This window comes from Populus trichocarpa, chromosome 16, assembly GCF_000002775.5.
Source record: "Populus trichocarpa isolate Nisqually-1 chromosome 16, P.trichocarpa_v4.1, whole genome shotgun sequence".
Taxonomy (NCBI): domain Eukaryota; kingdom Viridiplantae; phylum Streptophyta; class Magnoliopsida; order Malpighiales; family Salicaceae; genus Populus; species Populus trichocarpa.
In genome coordinates, this window is record NC_037300.2 from 14,102,075 (window position 1) to 14,122,397 (window position 20,323).

Consider the following 20,323-nt stretch of genomic DNA (forward strand, 5'->3'; position numbering starts at 1 on the left):
AAAAAAGGAAAATAAACAAAAAAAAAAAAAAAGGAAAGACAAAACACAGAAAAAAGTGACAAAACAACAAAAACAAAAATAAAAAAAAACATAGTGAAAAATACAGTACTTTCCCACACGTTTTAGAGTAATTGTTAATGTTCATGACAATGTAATAAAGAAGAACGCCCCACCTGACATGACCCCACAAACATGCAATTTTCAAACATGTTTATTGTAAGTGATACAACTATTGATATTGTAGGCGATACAATTATTGATATTAATAATGGTATTACTGTAAAAATATAATATTTTTAAATTACCAATATTTCATCGAACAATACAACAAAAAAATAAATTTAATTTTTTAATATTTTAGGGTTAATCAAAATACATAATTTATCAACAAAATAATAATAATAACATAATCAATTAAAATTTAAATTTATAAAATTAATCAGTGATCAATACTTATATTAATCAAATTTCATTATCATAATAAAATTATTGATGAAATTAATGTAATTTCAGCATCTCCAGCGCGTGTGCTAAATTAAGATTATTAAGATTATCGTGGATGCTGTTTTCTAAACTAGCTTTTTCTCAAGAGAAAATATTAAAAATACTATAAAAATATTCTAAACAAGGTAAAAGAATGGTCAATTTGAATGGTGGTTGTTTGGCAATTTTGCTTTGGTCATTTGACATCACGGATTGTTTACATGTTTTCCGTGCTTTTAAATTTGGGATTGGTGGCAAATAGATGAGCCAGAGCTTCCAAGAAAGTTGCTGGGTATTCTAGTTCCAGTGTAGAGGCAGAGATGACTTAGTTGCTATATTTCCAGCAAACATGGCAAGAAATCCGTCCAAAAATAGGGTTAAACTACCTTGTTTTCTTTCTTATTTTTCTGTCCTTCATTCTCTTCTTGTTTAAGCTCACTAGAAGTCGCAAACTCAATTTACCTCCATCCCCCCCAAAGCTGCCTGTAATCGGCAACATTCACCATTTCGGCACACTGCCACATCGTTCTTTACAAGCTCTCTCGGAAAAATATGGCCCTTTAATGCTTTTGCGCATGGGGCATGTTCCAACTCTCATCGTTTCATCTGCCGAGGCAGCTAGTGAAATTATGAAGACCCATGATATTGTTTTCGCAAACCGACCCCAAACCACAGCTGCAAGTATCTTTTTTCATGGTTGTGTAGATGTTGGTTTTGCTCCTTTTGGTGAGTACTGGAGAAAAGTCAAGAAGATTAGTGTTCAAGAACTTTTGGGCCCGAAAACGGTGCAATCATTTCACCACGTAAGAGAAGAAGAAGCTGCAGGCTTGATTGATAAAATTCGTTTTGCTTGTCATAGTGGGACTTCTGTTAATATAAGTGAGATGCTGATCTCTGTCTCAAGCGATATCGTTTCCAGATGTGTTCTGGGTCGGAAGGCCGACAAGGAAGGTGGCAACAGCAAGTTTGGAGAGTTGACGAGGACATTTATGGTTCAATTGACAGCATTTAGTTTTGGGGATTTATTCCCTTACTTGGGATGGATGGACACTCTCACAGGCTTGATCCCACGGTTGAAAGCAACTTCGAGGGCATTAGATTCCTTTCTTGATCAGGTGATTGAAGAGCATAGGAGTTTGGAAAGTGATGGTGACAGGTGTGCTCAGACTGATTTTCTGCAAGCTCTCCTCCAACTTCAGAAGAATGGCAAGCTTGATGTGCAGCTCACACGAGACAATATCATAGCAGTTGTTTTGGTATCTCTCACTATACCTCTCGTAGCAAAATTAAGATTTCATTGTCTTTGTTGTTCTCGTTTTCTAAATTTCCTTGAGCATCAACCTTTCCATTTTGAAAAATCTCAGGACATGTTTGTGGGAGGAACTGATACAAGCTCGACAATGATGGAATGGGCGATTGCAGAGCTTGTAAGGAATCAAACTATCATGAGGAAAGCCCAAGAAGAGGTCAGGAGAATAGTAGGGAAGAAATCGAAGGTAGAAGCAAATGATATAGAAGAGATGGGATATTTGAAATGTATCATCAAAGAGACTCTCAGGCTTCATCCCGCTGCCCCTCTGCTGGTTCCTAGAGAAACATCAGCAAGTTTTGAATTGGGAGGCTACTACATTCCTCCCAAGACAAGAGTTCTTGTGAACGCATTTGCCATTCAAAGGGACCCTAGCTTCTGGGACAGACCTGATGAGTTTCTCCCAGAAAGGTTTGAGAACAACCCAGTTGATTTCAAAGGCCAGGACTTTCAATTCATTCCATTTGGTAGCGGGAGAAGGGGTTGCCCTGGGGCCCTATTTGGGGTCACTGCAGTTGAATTTATGATTGCCAATCTCCTATATTGGTTCGACTGGAGGTTGCCTGATGGCGCAACTCAAGAGGAATTGGACATGAGTGAGATCTGTGGAATGACTGCTTACAAGAAGACCCCTCTTCTTCTTGTACCTTCATTATACTCGCCCTGAGCAATCCGAAGATCATGCTTTTCCTGTCATGGCTTAAAGAAGCTCTGGTTCTCATCTTCCTAAACTAGAAATAAAAAGAAAATAAAAGAACCCTTTATGTAACTCGAAAGTTAAAACAATGAATAAGTAAACCTCTTCTTGGTTTCTTGCTATTGCTGGCCGCGTGAAAAAATTACTAAACTAAGTTGCAGCAATGGCTATACTGCCAGATTTGCAACAAAACACGGCAAGATTTACACAAAGCAAAGCGCTCCCTTCTTTTCTTTTCCTTCTTCTTCCCTTGTGCTTTCTACTTCTCATGTACAACCGAAGCTGCCTGTAATTTGCAACTTTCACCAACCAGGCTAACTCCCCCCATCTTTCTCTCCAAGCACTCTTGAAAAAAAGTATGGCCATTTGCTCTTGCATCCGGAGCATACTACGACTCTAGCGGTTTTCTCTGCGGTGATGACTAGAGAAATGATTGAGAACCATGATCTTTCTTTCTCAAACCGACCCAAAACAAAAGCTGAGACCAATACTGTTTTGATTAGAAAAAAAAAAAGGGCTCGTACTGTATGGGACGCGGTTAAAAAAAGGTAAGATGATTGGAAAGGATGTAATAATTGTTTTTTAAAGTATTTTTATTTAAAAATATATTAAAATAATATTTTTTTTATTTTTAAAATAATTTTTAATATATATATATATAAAATATATATATATATAAAACAAGAATTTTAAACAAAAAAATCATATTAAAAAATAAACCATTTCAAATACGTTACCAAATTGCCCCTAAAGTTGCAACTAGTGCACTTATCCAGAGGGAATTTTTAAATTTTTATTCAATATTAAAGAGTATTTTTGGACTAATTTACATGTCAGTTGAAACTAAACTTTTTTTATTGATAATGTTAAAAGTCACGGCGGCGCGACATCGTTTGGCGACAGCGGAAGTTTTTTGTCGTGCCTCCTGTGTGAGATGTTGTGTGTTGAAAATTTTTTTTGGATTTAATTATAAAATTATGATTAATATTTAGGAGTCGCCACCTAGTATTATGGTCACTAGGAACCTATGGTCTGCGAGAGTTCGGGTAAGGGATTGGTTGTGCAAGGGGAAGACGCATCACTCCAGTGCACCGTACCTAAGGTAAGCTGCATTGTTGTTTGATTGTTTTTTCTAAATCGGGTTTCTAGTCGTTGGTCTTTTCTAAGGTTCAAAGCAGATTTCACTTCGTGAGAAAGTCTCCATCTTATCGGGTTAAATCCTAACCATTCTAAAATCTGAATTTTAGCATCGCATTTTTACACCTTGTATCTTTAATACCTGAGGGTGTACTTTATCATGTAATTTTACACCCCATAAATATTAAAGTCTACATCTGGATCCTAAAAAAAGATTGAAAAAAGATTTTTGACATGTTGGCCAAATCCTAATGGATAATCATAAACTAGTTACGATATTTATTTTTGGATTTTTTTTAAACATGAAAAAGATGCAATTTTTATTTTTTTTTTATGAAAAATATGCTTGGAAAAATTTTAGGATTTGGCCGGATGCAACAAAATTTTTTTTTCTTTTTGAAAATGTTTTGAATTTTTTTTTTATTTTTTTTTGAAATATCTCGGAGAAAATTAGGTATTTTAATACCGGATTTGTATTTTACGTGTAAATATACAACCCGATATTATACAAAATTGGTAGAAAAATATTCGAGAAAAATCAAAAATTTTTTCAAAGAAGTTTTGAGTTTTTTTTTAAAATATAATAATAACATATAATATATTATTATATTAATACATTACAAAGAGTTATGCTGCAGAACGTGAACAGTTACTGTTCATGTTCTGCATGCAACCAAATGGTTGCAGAAGTTGGAGATGGGCGGAGGAGAAGGCTACCGGGCGCGGTGGTGGTCTGACCACGGAGGATGTTGTGCGATGGTGAGACTGGCGGTTGGAACTGGTTGCAGGTGGTAGAGCAGGAAGAAAGAAGGAGAAGAAAATCTGCAGGAGAGAGGGATCAGCGGTGTATGCTTTGCCGCTGATGAGGAGTTAAGGCGACCGCTGGTAGTGGAGACGGTGAGGGGTTGATGTGAGGACGGTGGCTGAGGCTGTGGCAGAGATGGTGGCCGGTGGCAGAGGAAGCAAAAGAAGAAGAAAACGGGAGGGGCTGTAGAGAGGAGAGAGAAACCGACGGTGGCTCTTGGTGGTCAGTTGGTGGTTCTGTTGGCTTCCTGTGGTGGAGCTAATGGTTGGAAGACCGGTAATGAGGGTGGTGGTGGCTGAAGGCCACGGTGGAGAGAGAAAGAAGAGAGAGGACTGTGCAGAAACCGAAAAAGCTAGTTTTTTTGCTGACTTTGGACCCGGTTTTCTCCTCCCTCAGGCCATGAAATCCAACTTTATTTAGAGGCGGTGGAAGAGGGAAATCTTGTCTACACTTGAAAAACATTTCAGCCCTTGATTCAGTTGGGAAGGATCCAAACTGTTGGCTCAAAGTAGGCATCCTGAGTTGTCAAATCTGCAGGAAAAGGCTGACTGAGTTGGCCAATTTAGGCCGGCGCTGCCGCCGTTTGGTTGTCATTCAGCCTAACCGGGCCATATAGGGTTGTAGAGGATCATTTGCGTGCAACTTTTGTCAAATTGGGTGGATGTTAGGTACATTAAATGCAGCTGTAAAATAGGGAACCGGACCAGCTTTTTTAGAAAAAATGAAGAAGATAATGAACAGTGCTGAGTTTTTTTGGCCAAAGTTCATTTCAGTCCTCCATCTTTCAATTGTTTTCAATAGAACCCCTAATTGAACCTAAACCTTTGATTTAGTGCAATTTAACTCTTGAAGAATTTGCATTAGAGCCCCGAATTTACGCGTATTTTGCAGATTGATTATTGGCTGCGAATTTTGTCAATTTGACCCTTAATTGACCCAAAAACTTCAATTTTCTTGTGATTTTACCCCTGATTTCAATTAATTAACTTGGTAAAAATTAAAGTTGGTCTCTTAAAATTCCAATCTTCTCAATTAAGCCCAAATTAGGTTTCCAAACTTAATTTTCACCAATTAAGCCCAAAATAAAATTAATTTGACCAATTTAATGTAAAATTAAGTCCTTGCATCTAATTAAATCCTTTAATTAGACCCAAATTAATTCTTAAACATAATTAAAATTTAATTTGGCTCATGATTAAATCAAATTGACCTATTAAAAATTTAATTATGTCATTGGACTTAATTTTTATGCAAATTCGTTCAATAATAACTTAATTTGACTTTGAATTTGCATTTTCTCTCTATTTTTGGACATAATAGGGTAAAATTAGGCCTTAAATTTTCTTTAAAATTGCAGCTTGATTTCCCGGCCTGCTTTCTCCACGTTGCCTGCGTGGTTCAAAATTTCATAAATACATAAAGTCCATTTTCTAAACTTAATTATGCTGCTTTCTTCTGAATTGTTCTATCAATAACGTAATAGAAGAGAAGTGTGGAATATCAGTAAAGTAGGTAACCCTCCAGGCCTAGATTTGAAAGAGATATTGCCAACCTCATCAAACCCTTTGCATGCCTTTTGATTAGCTTTTGGATAGACCACAAACTGAAGTTCCTCCATATTGAGGAACTCCGAAACTACAAACCTACCACAACAAAACCCACATAGCAAAAAACATGCACCAACCAAAAATCCTAACTTTTCCCTCATTTTTTCACTAAAAATCCAATCTTTCACTCAAAACTTCAATGGATCAAGCCAAAAGAAAAGACCCAGTTTTTAGTTTTATTCTCCCTTCCTGAAATAACAAGACAGCCAGAAATATAATTTCTGAGAACTAGAGCTATGGGATTCTAATGAGCCGGCACTTGCAATAAAATAATAAATGAAAAATACGTGTAATAAAATTTTATTTTGTTGATAAAATATTATTTGATTTATTGATTTATTTTGTTGGAAAAAGTTAAAACAGTTTAATGATTTATTTTTATCTTCTTGTTTTCTTGTTTGTGTTATCAATGGTTATGGTCATGATAATATTTTACTCGCCCGGATTATGAACAACAAACATGTGTCTCATTCAAGATGTTATCTTGTTTCTGTTTATTTACTGGAAAGTATTTTTTTTTTTGAAAAGTGAATTATAAAAAAATGAATTATTTTTTGATGTTTGATAGTATAATGGAAAATAAATTAGAAAACACTTTACAGTATTTGGTTATGTCATGAAAAATGAGCTGGAAAATAACTTATTAATGTTTTATTTTTTTCAAGTTTATTAAAATAATAAGGAACAAATCTTACAAATTAAAAAGTTGAATGAGAATAAAATTGAAAAAAAATATATAATTTTATAAATTATCTCAAATAAAATAAATAATAATCAAAATAATAGAGATCAAATCTAAAAAATATAAAAATTGAAATATAAAAAAATTAAAATAATAATAATTAACATTTCATAAATTATTTCAAATAAAATAAGTAGCAATCAAAAGAATGAGAACCAAATTTGATAGATAAAAAATTTCAATAAAAAAATAATAAGGAAAAAGCAAATAACAATTATAAAAATAAAAAATACGTGTAATAAAATTTTATTTTGTTGATAAAATATTATTTGATTTATTGATTTATTTTGTTGGAAAAATTTAAAACAGTTTAATGATTTATTTTTGTTTTCTTGTTTTCTTGTTTGTGTTATCAATGGTTATGGTCATGATAATATTTTACTCGCACGGATTATGAACAACAAACATGTGTCCCATTCAAGATGTTATCTTGTTTCCGTTTATTTACTGGAAAGTATTTTTTTTTTTGAAAAGTGAATTATAAAAAAATAAGTTATTTTTTTATGTTTGATAGTGTAATGAAAAATAAATTGGAAAACACTTTACAGTATTTGGTTATGTCATGAAAAATGAGCTGGAAAATAATTTATTAATGTTTTATTTTTTTTCAAGTTTATTAAAATAATAAGGAACAAATCTTACAAATTAAAAAGTTGAATGAGAATAAAATTGAAAAAAAAAATATAATTTTATAAATTATCTCAAATAAAATAAATAATAATCAAAATAATATAGATCAAATCTAAAAAATATAAAAATTAAAATATAAAAAAATTAAAATAATAATAATTAACATTTCATAAATTATTTCAAATAAAATAAGTAGCAATCAAAAAAATAAGAACCAAATTTGATAGATAAAAAATTTCAATTAAAAAATGATAAGGGAAAAGCAAATAACAATTATAAAAATGAGGACCAAAATTAATATAAAAATTAAATTCTAAGGGATGAGATTGAAAAAAAAATATTCAAAACAAAATATATATAACAATCAAAAGTTTGAGGATCAAATTTGATATAATCAGTAAATAATATGACATTTTTAAATTTTTTACAACTTCTGGAAAGTGTTTTCTGCCCAAAATAAAAGGAAAACACTTTCCTGAAAACCAAACCAAATTTTTCTTAGACTGGAAAGTAATCAAAAATGTTTTTTATTAACTAATTTTTTATTAATAAATAAATTAAAAAATAATTTTTCAGAAACTACTTTAAAAAAAACAAACTAGCATTGGACACGTTCTGATTTCAAAATTTTACCTTTTTTTTTTTAATTCAATTTTAACCCTTTTCTCTTTAAAGTCGATCGGTCCCATTAATAAATAGATAAAAAAAATTGAAAAAATAAAAAGGGAACGGTCCCAGTTCCCTGATGCTAACATGTTCTTGATTAAAATTTCTCAATTTTTTTTTATACATATATCATTTCATCTAACATTAAAAAGAGGTAAAATCTCATGAGAAATGATAGCAGCTCCACACTAAAAAAAATGTTTGCTGGGAAAATATAATGATATTCTTGCTTCTCTGTTAAAAAAAATTAACACCGAGAGTATTTAAATATTTCTACAAAAATCATTTATTATTTTCAAATAAAATGGGTATAAATAAATATATTTTTTTATTTTACATGGTGAAATAATTTAAACCTTGTTTTTATTTTTTGTATTTGCCCAAATATAAAAAATAATAAACAATTAAAATGCATAATATAACAACAAAAATACTCTTAAAACTAAAATGTTTAAGCCTGAGATTAATGAGCGTTTTCACAATATATTTTTTGTAATTATAAAATAAGCCCAATTGCAATTTTTTATTTTGCTAAATAAAAAATAGGTGGGCGCGCATATATGGCACCTGAAAGGGGAGGCAAAGGTGCCCATGTCTTTTAGGCAATGCATACGACGCCTCCTAACATTCACAAATATCCTTCTGGAAACGTTGTTGTGTCATGTTTTTATTGGTGCGACGTGTGTTAGTATTGGTGATCTGATGTGTTTCAAGGGGATCTTTCTTTCATTTATTTCCCTTTATCTCTCCTTTCCCAGAAACTATGGCTTGGACCTTTTAGATATCGATATTTCTTATTCAATTCTTATACTTTTAATTTTTAATTTTTAATTTTTTTGTGATGACTATTTTGTAAAAGTTTATTTGTTTTTAATTTTATCATTTAATCTGATTTTATCAGATATTACATTCTTTAATTTCATCCTCCTTTACATTTCTGATTTTTTTTCCTTGGTTTTTTTGCAAAACTTTCAGTCGTTTTTAATTTCACCCTTAAATTCAAATTGATAGTATTATGTTTTCCAACATAACCCTCATTATTTTGATTTCTAATTTTTTTTTCTTGGTTCTTTTGTAAAAGTTATTATTCTTTTCAATTTCACCATTTAATTTCAACATTGTTTTTATTTTTTATATCAATTTTGATCCTCATTCTCTTGATTTTTTTGCCAGTTTACTAAATTGAATTTTCTTTTTAATTTCACCCTTCAATTAAATAAAAATTTTGTTTTGTTTTCAATTTTAACCATTATTCTTTTAATTGTTATTTTTTAATAATTTTGTATAATTAAACTTCTTTTTTCAATTTCATCATTTTATATTTGATTAATTGGGAAGTGCACTTCATGGTTTTTTAAGTTGGGTCTAATTACTTCGGTGCGGTTTTGGAAAGTTAACATAGGATTGACAGGATATCTCTGGCTGACTCGCCACTGATTATCGGGGTTACAGGTTTATTGTGCCAACTCAAATTGACCAATACTAGTTTTTTATGTTATTTTAACCCCGTTTTGTTCTTATATATTTAATGGGCTATGGATCCATCTACTATCAGTTCCTGTTTTTTTTACATCTAATTGAATTAAAAGCCAACTAATTCATCCCAGTTGGGTTTATGACTCATGTCATGTATTTTTCTTTCTTTTTTAAAAAACACATGCCACAACTCACTACCAGAAAATCGATAAATACAAACGGAAATATCGAAAGAATATTTTCGTTGGTAAATTGCCGATGGATTTTACCGATGACAATATTCCCTCGGTATTTACTGACGGAATTACAGTGGAAATTTTTTTTTAAAACAAAGCAAAAAAACAATGACGTGTTATTTTTACCGATGGAATTACCGACGAAATTTATTCGGTCGGTAAATTCATTTGTAAACTGTTAACACTGTTCATCATGTCAATTACAATGGGAATCACCAACGGAAAATTCTGTCGGTATTTTTCAGAGAGCTCTGGAACTGTTCACTTCCCAATTGCACTGTTAATTATTGTTCTTTACAGACAGAATCACCGACGGATTGAAAAGTCATCGATGATATTTGGCGGTTTCTGAAAATTTTTGATTAAATTAAAAATTTAAATTAAATATTATAGACAGAATCACCGACGGAATGATTAAAAATATTAATATTTAATTATCCGTCGGTAAAACGTCCAATAAAAAGCTTAGAATCCCTAATTTCACAATAGATGGGGCTCCTTTCTTCTTCTTCTTCCCCTTATGTAAAAAACATAAATATCCATTTTTTTCTCTTCTCTTCTCTCCTCAACTCCCTCTCTTCTCTCCATGCTCAGGTATGTATTTTTCTCCTTTCTTTTTTTTTTAAAGTTTTTTAAAATTAATATACTTTACGAATTTTTATTTTTTCCTCTTCTTAACTTCACTTGCAACCACATTAAGGTAAGATTTTTTTTTCTTTTTTTTTTCCGTGTTTTTTTCACTATATTTGTTTTTTTATTTTATTTTTAATTGTTTTTGTTCTTGATAATTGTATGAATATTGTTGTAGGATTTTTTTTTCATATGATTTTCTTCTTCTTTTTTCCAGGCGTTTTGAGTATTATAGAGTGTTGATTTATATTAATTTAATTATTTTATAGTTTTGTAAAATTGATTTTTTTAAAATATTTTTAAATAATTACTGACGGAATGACATACGGTATTTTACGAGGAAAATCCGACGGAATGAAGCGGATAATGTTTTTTTGCGCGCCTTTTCCGTCAGTAAATCCATCAGTAATAATATTTTTTTTATTACAAATGGACTTACCGACGGATAAAAAATCACTAATGAAAGATTCACTGACGGAGCATTTCCGTCGGTGATTTTGCTGGTAAATTAATTACTAACGGAAAGATAGTACAAATACTGACAGAAAATTCCGTCGATAAATCTAAAGATTGTGGTAGTAACTAAATATTATTTTTTATGCAGAAAAATATTGTGGCCCCGCGGCGAAGTGCACGCACCAAGGCTAGGCAATATACAATTAAATAAAATAATTAAAAAATACATTTCTCAATTTTAATTAAATAAAATAAAGTATTCTCCACGTTGAGGGACAGAGGCCAGGCAATATACAATAAAAGATGTCACAACACAAAGCAAAACGACGAGTTCAAAGAAAATCCATACAGAAAATATATGAGAAGCAATTGATATTAAAATCATGTCACTCGATAATTGAACATGAAAATATAATAAAATATCATATATTATAAAGAGAATTTGTTTTTTTTTTTTTGCATTAACGAGATATAATTTTAAAGGTATAGTCTTACATAAAACTCGGTAATTTTTCTTAGAGGCTGTAGTTGGGCCTCACTTTGGACCGCTCCTTGGGCTACAGTTCGGGCCTCGGGAAACCCAACATAACGCCCACTCGCCATGTGTTATTGACATTAAGAATATATATATTCTGAATCAATCCAATGTACTCACTATTAACTATAATTTTCTGATTTTACAACTAATAATGGTATACCCTAGCATCGTATCTATAATAATAATAATAATAATAATATAAACTGTGTGGCTCTTATTCAACGTCTTCCAGTTAATTATGATTGTAATAGTATTTTTTTAATAAATTTTTATATTTAAATTTTTTCCCTGTACAATTAAGCCTTTTTAAACATCCAATTACATGCAATTTTCAAACATAGTTAATAATTAATGTAATAAAGAAGAACGCACCACCTGACCTGACCCCACAAACATGTAATTTTCAAACATGTTTATTGTAAGTGTTATTATTATTATTATTAATATATTGGAGGTGACAAGGAATGCAGTGCACCACGTCACCCTCTATAATTCTATAATTAATTATTTAGTTTTTGTTTTCTACTGTATCTATACCTGCACATTGCCTGTATATATAACTCTCTCACCACAGAACAAGTATGCCTTACAATTAACCATCTAAATGGTGGCCCAGTGGTAAGAGCTTAGAACCAAAAGGTTTGCTTCTTTTGTGGTTTCAGATTCAAGCCCTGTGGTTGATCATATGATGGCCACTGGAGGCTTACATGGTCGTTAACTTCAGGGCCCGTAGAATTAGTCGAGGTACGCACAAACTGGTCCGGACAACCACGTTAAACTAAAAAAAATAAAAAAATATGGCCTTACAATTCCTTTTAGTAGGTGATGCAATTATTGATATTAATAATTGTATTATTGTAAAAATATAATATTTTTAAATTACCAATATTTCATCAAATAATACAACAAAAAACAAACTTAATTTTCAAATATTTTAGGGTTCATCAAATTATATAATTTATCAACAAAATTATAATAGTAATCGATTAAAATCTAAATTAATCAAATTAATCGGTAAATATTTATATTAATCAAATTTTATTACCGATTATCAATAATTTTAGCGTCTCCAGCACGTGTGCTTAATTAAGATTATCGTGGATGATGTTTTATAAACTAGCTTTTTCTTAAGAGAAAATATTAAAAATACTAAAAATAATAATTCTAAACTGTATTAAGAGAAGACGACAAGAGAAATGTGAAAGAATGGACATTACCATCGGTTCAATTAACATGTGCATGCGTATGGGCGGCAAGACGTGGAAATGGCCACCCTCGAGAGTTTAATAAGATGCTGACGAAAGAGGAATCTAAGCATTTTTATATTTTTAACTATTCCGTCAATTGGAATGGTGGTTGTTTTGGCAATTTTGCTTTGGTCATCAGACATCACGGATTGTTTACATGTTTTCCGTGCTTTTAAATTTGGAATTGTTGGCAAATAGATGAGCCAGATCGAGCTTCCAAGAAAGTTGCTCGGTATTCTAGTTCCTGTGTAGCGGCAGAGATGACTGAGTTGCTATATTTCCAGCAAACATGGCAAGAAATCCGTCCAAAAATAGGGTTGAACTACTTTGTTTTCTTTCTTATTTTTCTGTCCTTCATTCTCTTCTTGTTTAAGCTCACTACAAGTCGCAAACTCAATTTACCTCCATCCCCCCCAAAGCTGCCTGTAATCGGCAACATTCACCATTTGGGCACACTGCCACATCGTTCTTTACAAGCTCTCTCGGAAAAATATGGCCCTTTAATGCTTTTGCACATGGGGCATGTTCCAACTCTCATCGTTTCATCTGCCGAGGCAGCTAGTGAAATTATGAAGACCCATGATATTGTTTTCGCAAACCGACCCCAAACCACAGCTGCAAGCATCTTTTTTCATGGTTGTGTAGATGTTGGTTTTGCTCCTTTTGGTGAGTACTGGAGAAAAGTCAGGAAGATTAGTGTTCAAGAACTTCTGGGCCCGAAAACGGTGCAATCATTTCACTACGTAAGAGAAGAAGAAGCTGCAGGCTTGATTGATAAAATTCGTTTTGCTTGTCATAGTGGGACTTCTGTTAATCTAAGTGAGATGCTGATCTCTGTCTCAAACGATATCGTTTCCAGATGTGTTGTTGGTCGGAAGGCTGACAAGGAAGGCGGCAACAGCAAGTTCGGAGAGTTGACGAGGACAGTTATGGTTCAATTGACAGCTTTTAGTTTTGGGGATTTATTCCCTTACTTGGGATGGATGGACACTCTCACAGGCTTGATCCCACGGTTGAAAGCAACTTCGAGGACATTAGATTCCCTTCTTGATCAGGTGATTGAAGAGCATAGGAGTTTGGAAAGTGATGGTGACAGGTGTGCTCAGACTGATTTTCTGCTGGCTCTCCTCCAACTTCAGAAGAATGGCAAGCTTGATGTGCAGCTCACACGAGACAATATCATAGCAGTTGTTTTGGTATCTCTCACCACCTCTCATAGCAAAATTAAGATTTCATGTCTTTGTTGTTTTCGTTTTCTAAATTTCCTTGAGCATCAACCTTGCCATTTTGAAAAATCTCAGGACATGTTTGTGGGAGGAACTGATACAAGCTCAACAATGATGGAATGGGCGATTGCAGAGCTTGTAAGGAATCAAACTATCATGAGGAAAGCCCAAGAAGAGGTCAGGAGAATAGTAGGGAAGAAATCGAAGGTAGAAGCAAATGATATAGAAGAGATGGGATATTTGAAATGTATCATCAAAGAGACTCTCAGGCTTCATCCCCCTGCCCCTCTGCTGGTTCCTAGAGAAACATCAGCAAGTGTTGAATTGGGAGGCTACTTCATTCCTCCCAAGACAAGAGTTATTGTGAACGCATTTGCCATTCAAAGGGACCCTAGCTTCTGGGACAGACCTGATGAGTTTCTCCCAGAAAGGTTTGAGAACAACCCAGTTGATTTCAAAGGCCAGGACTTTCAATTCATTCCATTTGGTAGCGGGAGAAGGGGTTGCCCTGGGGCCCTATTTGGGGTCACTGCAGTTGAATTTATGATTGCCAATCTCCTATATTGGTTCGACTGGAGGTTGCCTGATGGCGCAACTCAAGAGGAATTGGACATGAGTGAGATCTGTGGAATGACTGCTTACAAGAAGACCCCTCTTCTTCTTGTACCTTCATTATACTCGCCCTGAGCAATCCGAAGATCATGCTTTTCCTGTCATGGCTTAAAGAAGCTCTGGTTCTCATCTTCCTAAATTAGAAATAAAAAGAAAAGATAAAAACCCTTTATGTAACTCGAAAGTTAAAACAATGAATAAGTAAACCTCTTCTTGGTTTCTTGCTATTGCTGGCCGTGTGAAAAAATTACAAAACTAGTTGCAGCAATGGCTATACTGCCAGATTTGCAACAAAACACGGCAAGATTTACACAAAGCAAAGCGCTCCCTTCTTTTCTTTTCCTTCTTCTTCCCTTGTGCTTTCTACTTCTCATGTACAAGATTTTTAAAATTCAAAAGCTCGAACTTACCTCCCTCCCTACCGAAGCTGCCTGTAATTTACAACTTTCACCAACCAGGCTAACTCCCCCCATCTTTCTCTCCAAGCACTCTTGAAAAAAAGTATGGCCATTTGCTCTTGCATCCGGAGCATACTCCGACTCTAGCGGTTTTCTCTGCGGTGATGACTAGAGAAATGATTAAGAACCATGATTTTCTTTCTCAAACCGACCCAAAACAAAAGCTGAGACCAATATTGTTTTGATTAGAAAAAAAAAGGGCTCATGCTGTATGGGAGACAGTTAAAAAAGGTAATGGGAGACAGTTAAAAAAAAAGGTAAGGTGATTGGAAAGGGAGTAATAATTGTTTTTTAAAGTATTTTTATTTAAAAATATATTAAAATAATATTTTTTATTTTTTAAAATTATTTTTAATATCAATATATAAAAATAAAAATAAACATAAAACGAGAATTTTAAACAAAAAAATCATATTAAAAAATAAACCATTTCAAATACGTTCCCAAATTGCCTCTAAAATTGCAACTAGTGTACTTATCCGGAGGGGATTTTTAAATTTTTATTCAATATTGAAGAATATTTTCGGACTAATTTACATGACAGTTGAAACTAAATTTCTTTTTCCGATAATGTTAAAAGTGTATAAAATTTTCATCTATTTCATGCATTAAAAAAAATATAATAATTGGTACTGAATGTATCTTCTCTGAGAGCCAGGGTTAGGGATAAGAGATTTCGTGCTTCGAGGATGATTTGGGCACAATATGGGGATTTCTCAAAGCAGTTATAATTCAATGCAGATAACAAATAATACAAGAACCCGAGCATCTCGATTTGTCTTCGTTTCATTGCCTAAAATCTAACTCATGTCGAACTCTTCTATCTCTGTATTTCATGCACCGGTGCTTTGTACATCAACACAAATTGCATATAAAGACTCAGACAAATTCCTGGATATGCAACTTGAGTGCCGATCTGATTCTCCTTTGTGGGGTAATGCTCATCTATTCTCGCTTATCCTCCTCAAGATCTTCAACAAGTGCATTCCTTTCCAGCTTATTAGCAATATCACCGGTTGTCAATGATATACCCTCCTCGTCAAAGTCCTCCCCCTCTGAATATGCATATCTGCAGGAGCAAGCCCGATTAGCAGCAGCATGTTAGATATCTATTTCTTTATGAGAAGAAGCAACATATTAATATGATTAGATTTTACTATTTCAGTTCAAATGACAAAAATACAGGCAATGCATAACAGTAAACATCCTTGTAAAAAATCCAAGAAAGGGAAAAAGAAAAATGCTTGCTGGTAATTTATTTATTTATTTATTTTTTGGAGGGCGCATAGGATTTCTGCTATTTTGATTTCTATAACACAGAATTATCAACATATTTTAGTGCAGGAGCCTTAGTTTTATTTTCCAAAAGGAGAATATACTGCCCATGATTACCTCTTGAAGCCAGAACTTCCCAAAAATTAGATAGGAGTACTATCCTGGCATGGTATCTCAAGCAACAGCAGACTTACCTAGTTGTTGAATTCATCTTCTGTCCAGGTCTATGAAAATCACAAGGCTTCCAAAGACTCAATTTAATCATTGAATTCATCTTCTGTCTATATTTATGAAAATTAAGGGCCTTCTACCACCCATAAAATACATGAATCTAACTTTAGTCTTCTTTATTATGAAAACTGTATAAATGGAGAGATAAAGTGAGAAAGAAGAAAAAAAAATTAAAGAAAAAAAGGGCAAGAAGCATGCAGAGATTTAACATTCACTGGAGAACAACAAAAAAAAAGTTTAGTGTAGGAGACAGTACTATCGTTTTCCAAAAGGAGAACATACTGCCCATGATTGCCTCTTGAAGCCAGAACTTACCTCCAGAACTTAGATAGCAGAACATGGCATCTGATGCAACAGCAGACTCACTGTAAACTTTCGGTCTAGATTTATTAAAATTAAAGGCGTCCACAGACTCACTCTAATTATTGAATTCATCTTCTGTCTAGATTTATGAGAATTATGAGCCTTCCACAGTTCCACCACCCATAAAATACATAAATCTTACTTTAGACTTCTTTGTTATGAAAAAACTGTATAAATGGAGTGATAAAGTAAGCAAGAAGTAAAAAATGAAAAACAATATTGCATTGAGTATGCAGAGTTTAACAGTTACCAGATAACAACAAAAACAAATATCAGACTTAGCATCAACTTGCCAGAATGATATGCTTATGAATTATTACAACTCCAATCTACAAAAATACCAGTTTCAAGTTCATGAAGCAGCATGGATTCAAATTCAGAATGATAGTAGCAATACCAATATCCCTAACAACATGAAAAAGACCAAGGCCCTGCTTGAATTGCAAAAGGCCAAATGAGCCCATGTATTCACAACATCAAGTCCCAAAAGTAGAAAACAACAAAAGTGAAGGTGATGTCAAAGCAAGTACCTTGTTGGGTTACGTGAAGGAGCCCAGAGCACACATATCACCACCAAGAGTGAGTATGCTAGCAAAGTCCAGAAAGCAGGGATGATCCAAGCAACTTGCCACAGCTCACTTAGTGGATCAGTAGCATTGAAGTATAGCTGAGCAAACATAGGCCAGAGGAGAATGAGTATTCTTTAATAAATACATTAGTGAATAATAAAATTATCATATTTCATCTTCTGGTGAAGACCAACAAAGGGATAATTTAGTGGGTAGAACAAGAAAATAAACATTACCTCAAAACCAATCCAGGCAATGGAGAGAAGTACAGACACTGCAAGGGCATTGGTAAACTTCCGGTACAGTTCTAACTTAGCCATGTTTCTCCTCATCTTCATCCACAAAACGAAGGAAAAAAGTAGAGAAAGAAAGAATCATTTCAAAAGTGCAATAAGAAGGTACTACCGATAGCAATTCAAGGGCAGAAAGACAGCACCCCCAGACCATTTTCCACAGATCCACACTCAATAAAGACAGCCAAGATGTGCATGCACCCATCCAAATACACGAATTCATAGGTTTATATTTTTTAACGGGACATCATCAGTGGATACATGCACAGTTTATAAATTTGGAAGGAGAGGTAGAAGAAGATAATCACCTGAAGCTTCTCTAAAGTTTTTGACAGCGATGAGAAAATCCAGAGAATAAAGCAGGAATCCAGGAAAACAACTGGAAGCACCACAAACACCTTTGTTTTCTTGGAAAAGTCATTGATGTTTCCCAGATGTTCAATGAGCTCAAGCGCCTCAGAAGCAATAAAATATACCAAACCAAGAAGAAGCACTTTTGATGTTATGCCACCAAGGGTTGGCCTAACCACACCAAAACCCATTGAGACAACCAAAAGAAGAAGGCGGGATAGAGTCTTCTTCACAGTGGTAAAGGTGACAGCCCACAACGTGATACCCATTGGTCTCAATCCAGTCGAATTAAAATTGGCATATTCAAAATACCAAACAGCCATCTCGCACATTCCAAGAGCAATAACAGCCGTAATGTGGTAATGCAAGTGTATAATATCCTTCCAAAATTGAACAAACCTTACGAACCATGCTAGTCCTAGCACAAGATAGGCTAAAGACATAATTCCAAAGAATGTCATCAAAGGAGTCATCTTTCCGGGCAAATAACCATTTGGGTTCTTCCACACAGTCCTCCCGTTGATCACTGTCCCCTTCAATTCCGGATTACAAAACATAAAATAAAGGTAATACATTCCATTACTGTTTATCTCGATTTCATCAGCTTCCAATTTGGCTTCATCAATTGTTCCTGCAAAGTCCGTCTTAATAACACGCGGCCAGTTAGGATTATCCAAATTTTTCTTGAAAATCACCTCCCCTAACTTGCAAGAACCCGTCTCCGCAAGAGTATGATTACAACATATAGCACTAGTCTTCAAAAACTCCCCTCCGATCCTCTCCCTATCTTTCACATCAAGTATGATTGCTTCAACAACTCCAGTACTCGTCTGCATAACCTCTTGCCGACTAGCTGACTCTTTCGTCCTCCTAAACGTCACCCCTTCAAACCTAAAAGTATTAAGCTAAATCTTTAGCTCAATATTCGTCGTTCCATCATGTGGGACCCACAGTTACTGAAATCTGAACAATTCTCAATGACATCAAGAAATCACAAAAATTAAACCCATTCTACCCTATGATCCTAAAAATTAGCCACAGTAATAATTAAATCTAGAAATTTAAGAAAACCCCAGAAAGAAAAGCACAAAAATGAGTTAAAAAAAAGTGCAATTAACAAGTGAATAAAAGGAAATCCACTCAACAAGAAAATTAAAAAGAAAAAAAGAAAAAAAACCTGATGAAGGATTTTCCTGATTGGGAGAGAGCAGAGGAATCAGGATGACGAGAAGCTTTAGAAGCATAAATACCTTCGCTACCACCATGAAAAAAGAAGGCATTGGACTTCGTAGTAAAAGCTTCGTTTCTGTACTCATGAATCGATCCCTTCACTTGTGTTGTGATCATGCACAAGAAGAGCAGTAAGCTTATCCGAAACCCTTTACCACAAGCTTTTGCACCCCGAAATTCTCCACGTTCCATCTCTGATTTTTTTTTTCCTTGGAAGGTACCACTCTGATGGTGCTGTTCTGATTGGTAAAGATGCTACCAACAGACGACGAGCAACGAGACCAGTTACAACGTTGTTGATAATGACACTGGACCTGAAAAGGTCCAGAAGTTTGTTTTCTATGTGAGCTGGGCTTACTTAGGCTTTGCCTTCAATTCTCACTCACAAGTTACTATATGACATAACTATAAACCAATGTTGATCCAAAAATTGACTTGGGTTAGCTTTCATTTCAAATTAAATTATGTTTTCATGAAAGCGATATTCTTTTGGTTTAAAAAATCAGATTCGACCGCCGCTTCTCAACGAGTTAACCCAACTAACTCATAATTCATATGTTGAGCCGAGTAAAACTTTAAAATAGGTTTTATAATTATGTTCCTGGGTCCATTATAAAATTCTACTCTATTCTTTTTTTCTTTGTAAAACAAAATAACTTGATTGATTTTTTATCCACGCGGTTAGACATTTAGATAGTATTTGATATGCTAGATAATATTGATTGGATTGGATAAGAGTAGATTAATAATTGTTTTGTCTTGTGTTTGGTGTGTTTTGAGCTAGACTTTACAATTTATCTTATTTTGTGTTTAGTAAATACGAGACGTAACATGACCAATTTAGGGTATGGACTGATCTGAGTTTAAGAAAAAATAGAAAAAGAATTAACTTGACTTGACTTGACTTGGGTCAATAGTCAATTCAATTTAAGACCTAGATCTTGCCCCGGGTCGATTTTTTAGTTGGGTTTTAAAACTATAGTAATAACTGTTTTTATCTTCACATTGACTTGGATCAATCCAGGTTAACCAGTATATAGAAAATTAGACCAACTT

The 20,323-nt window shown here is 33.7% G+C and overlaps 3 protein-coding genes across 4 annotated transcripts; 2 read left to right on the forward strand and 1 right to left on the reverse strand.

The window, feature by feature from the left end:
* Positions 1 to 593: 593 nt before the first annotated feature.
* On the forward strand, positions 594 to 2,611 carry LOC7472478 (cytochrome P450 71A1). The gene is made up of 2 exons (XM_024587654.2): positions 594 to 1,739; positions 1,848 to 2,611. Exons 1-2 carry the CDS (start codon positions 1,047 to 1,049, stop codon positions 2,457 to 2,459), a joined length of 1,305 nt encoding a protein of 434 aa, XP_024443422.2. The 5' UTR covers positions 594 to 1,046; the 3' UTR covers positions 2,460 to 2,611.
* Positions 2,612 to 4,322: 1,711 nt separating this feature from the next.
* LOC7482599 (cytochrome P450 71A1) lies at positions 4,323 to 14,724 on the forward strand. Its single transcript, XM_024587390.2, has 4 exons — positions 4,323 to 4,414; positions 4,565 to 4,707; positions 12,858 to 13,855; positions 13,961 to 14,724. Exons 1-4 carry the CDS (start codon positions 4,323 to 4,325, stop codon positions 14,570 to 14,572), a joined length of 1,845 nt encoding a protein of 614 aa, XP_024443158.2. The 3' UTR covers positions 14,573 to 14,724.
* Positions 14,725 to 15,535: 811 nt separating this feature from the next.
* LOC7482600 (uncharacterized) lies at positions 15,536 to 19,608 on the reverse strand. Of its 2 annotated transcripts, none has more exons than XM_002323638.4 (5): positions 19,215 to 19,608; positions 17,995 to 18,928; positions 17,630 to 17,725; positions 17,355 to 17,491; positions 15,536 to 16,024 (listed from the first exon to the last, which is right to left on the reverse strand). In XM_002323638.4, the coding sequence occupies exons 1-5, from the start codon at positions 19,457 to 19,459 to the stop codon at positions 15,901 to 15,903; spliced, it is 1,536 nt and encodes a 511-aa protein (XP_002323674.3). In that variant the 5' UTR covers positions 19,460 to 19,608; the 3' UTR covers positions 15,536 to 15,900. The 2 variants fall into 2 exon arrangements, with proteins under 2 accessions (XP_002323674.3, XP_052304133.1); XM_052448173.1 differs by having other exon boundaries at positions 17,995 to 19,000; positions 19,215 to 19,364.
* Positions 19,609 to 20,323: the final 715 nt, after the last annotated feature.

Coding starts and splice junctions, on each gene's coding strand:
- LOC7472478 (XM_024587654.2), top strand. CDS start 1,047: ATGCTTTTGCGCATGGGGCATGTTCCAACTCTCATCGTTTCATCTGCC. Junction 1,740..1,847: donor ATATCATAGCAGTTGTTTTG/GTATCTCTCACT, acceptor GAAAAATCTCAG/GACATGTTTGTGGGAGGAAC.
- LOC7482600 (XM_002323638.4), bottom strand. CDS start 19,459: ATGGAACGTGGAGAATTTCGGGGTGCAAAAGCTTGTGGTAAAGGGTTT. Junction 17,726..17,994: donor AAACTTTAGAGAAGCTTCAG/GTGATTATCTTC, acceptor TTGTGGATGAAG/ATGAGGAGAAACATGGCTAA. Junction 17,492..17,629: donor TTGCCTGGATTGGTTTTGAG/GTAATGTTTATT, acceptor ATGTTTGCTCAG/CTATACTTCAATGCTACTGA.
- LOC7482599 (XM_024587390.2), top strand. CDS start 4,323: ATGGGCGGAGGAGAAGGCTACCGGGCGCGGTGGTGGTCTGACCACGGA. Junction 4,708..12,857: donor AGCTAATGGTTGGAAGACCG/GTAATGAGGGTG, acceptor GTTGGCAAATAG/ATGAGCCAGATCGAGCTTCC. Junction 13,856..13,960: donor ATATCATAGCAGTTGTTTTG/GTATCTCTCACC, acceptor GAAAAATCTCAG/GACATGTTTGTGGGAGGAAC.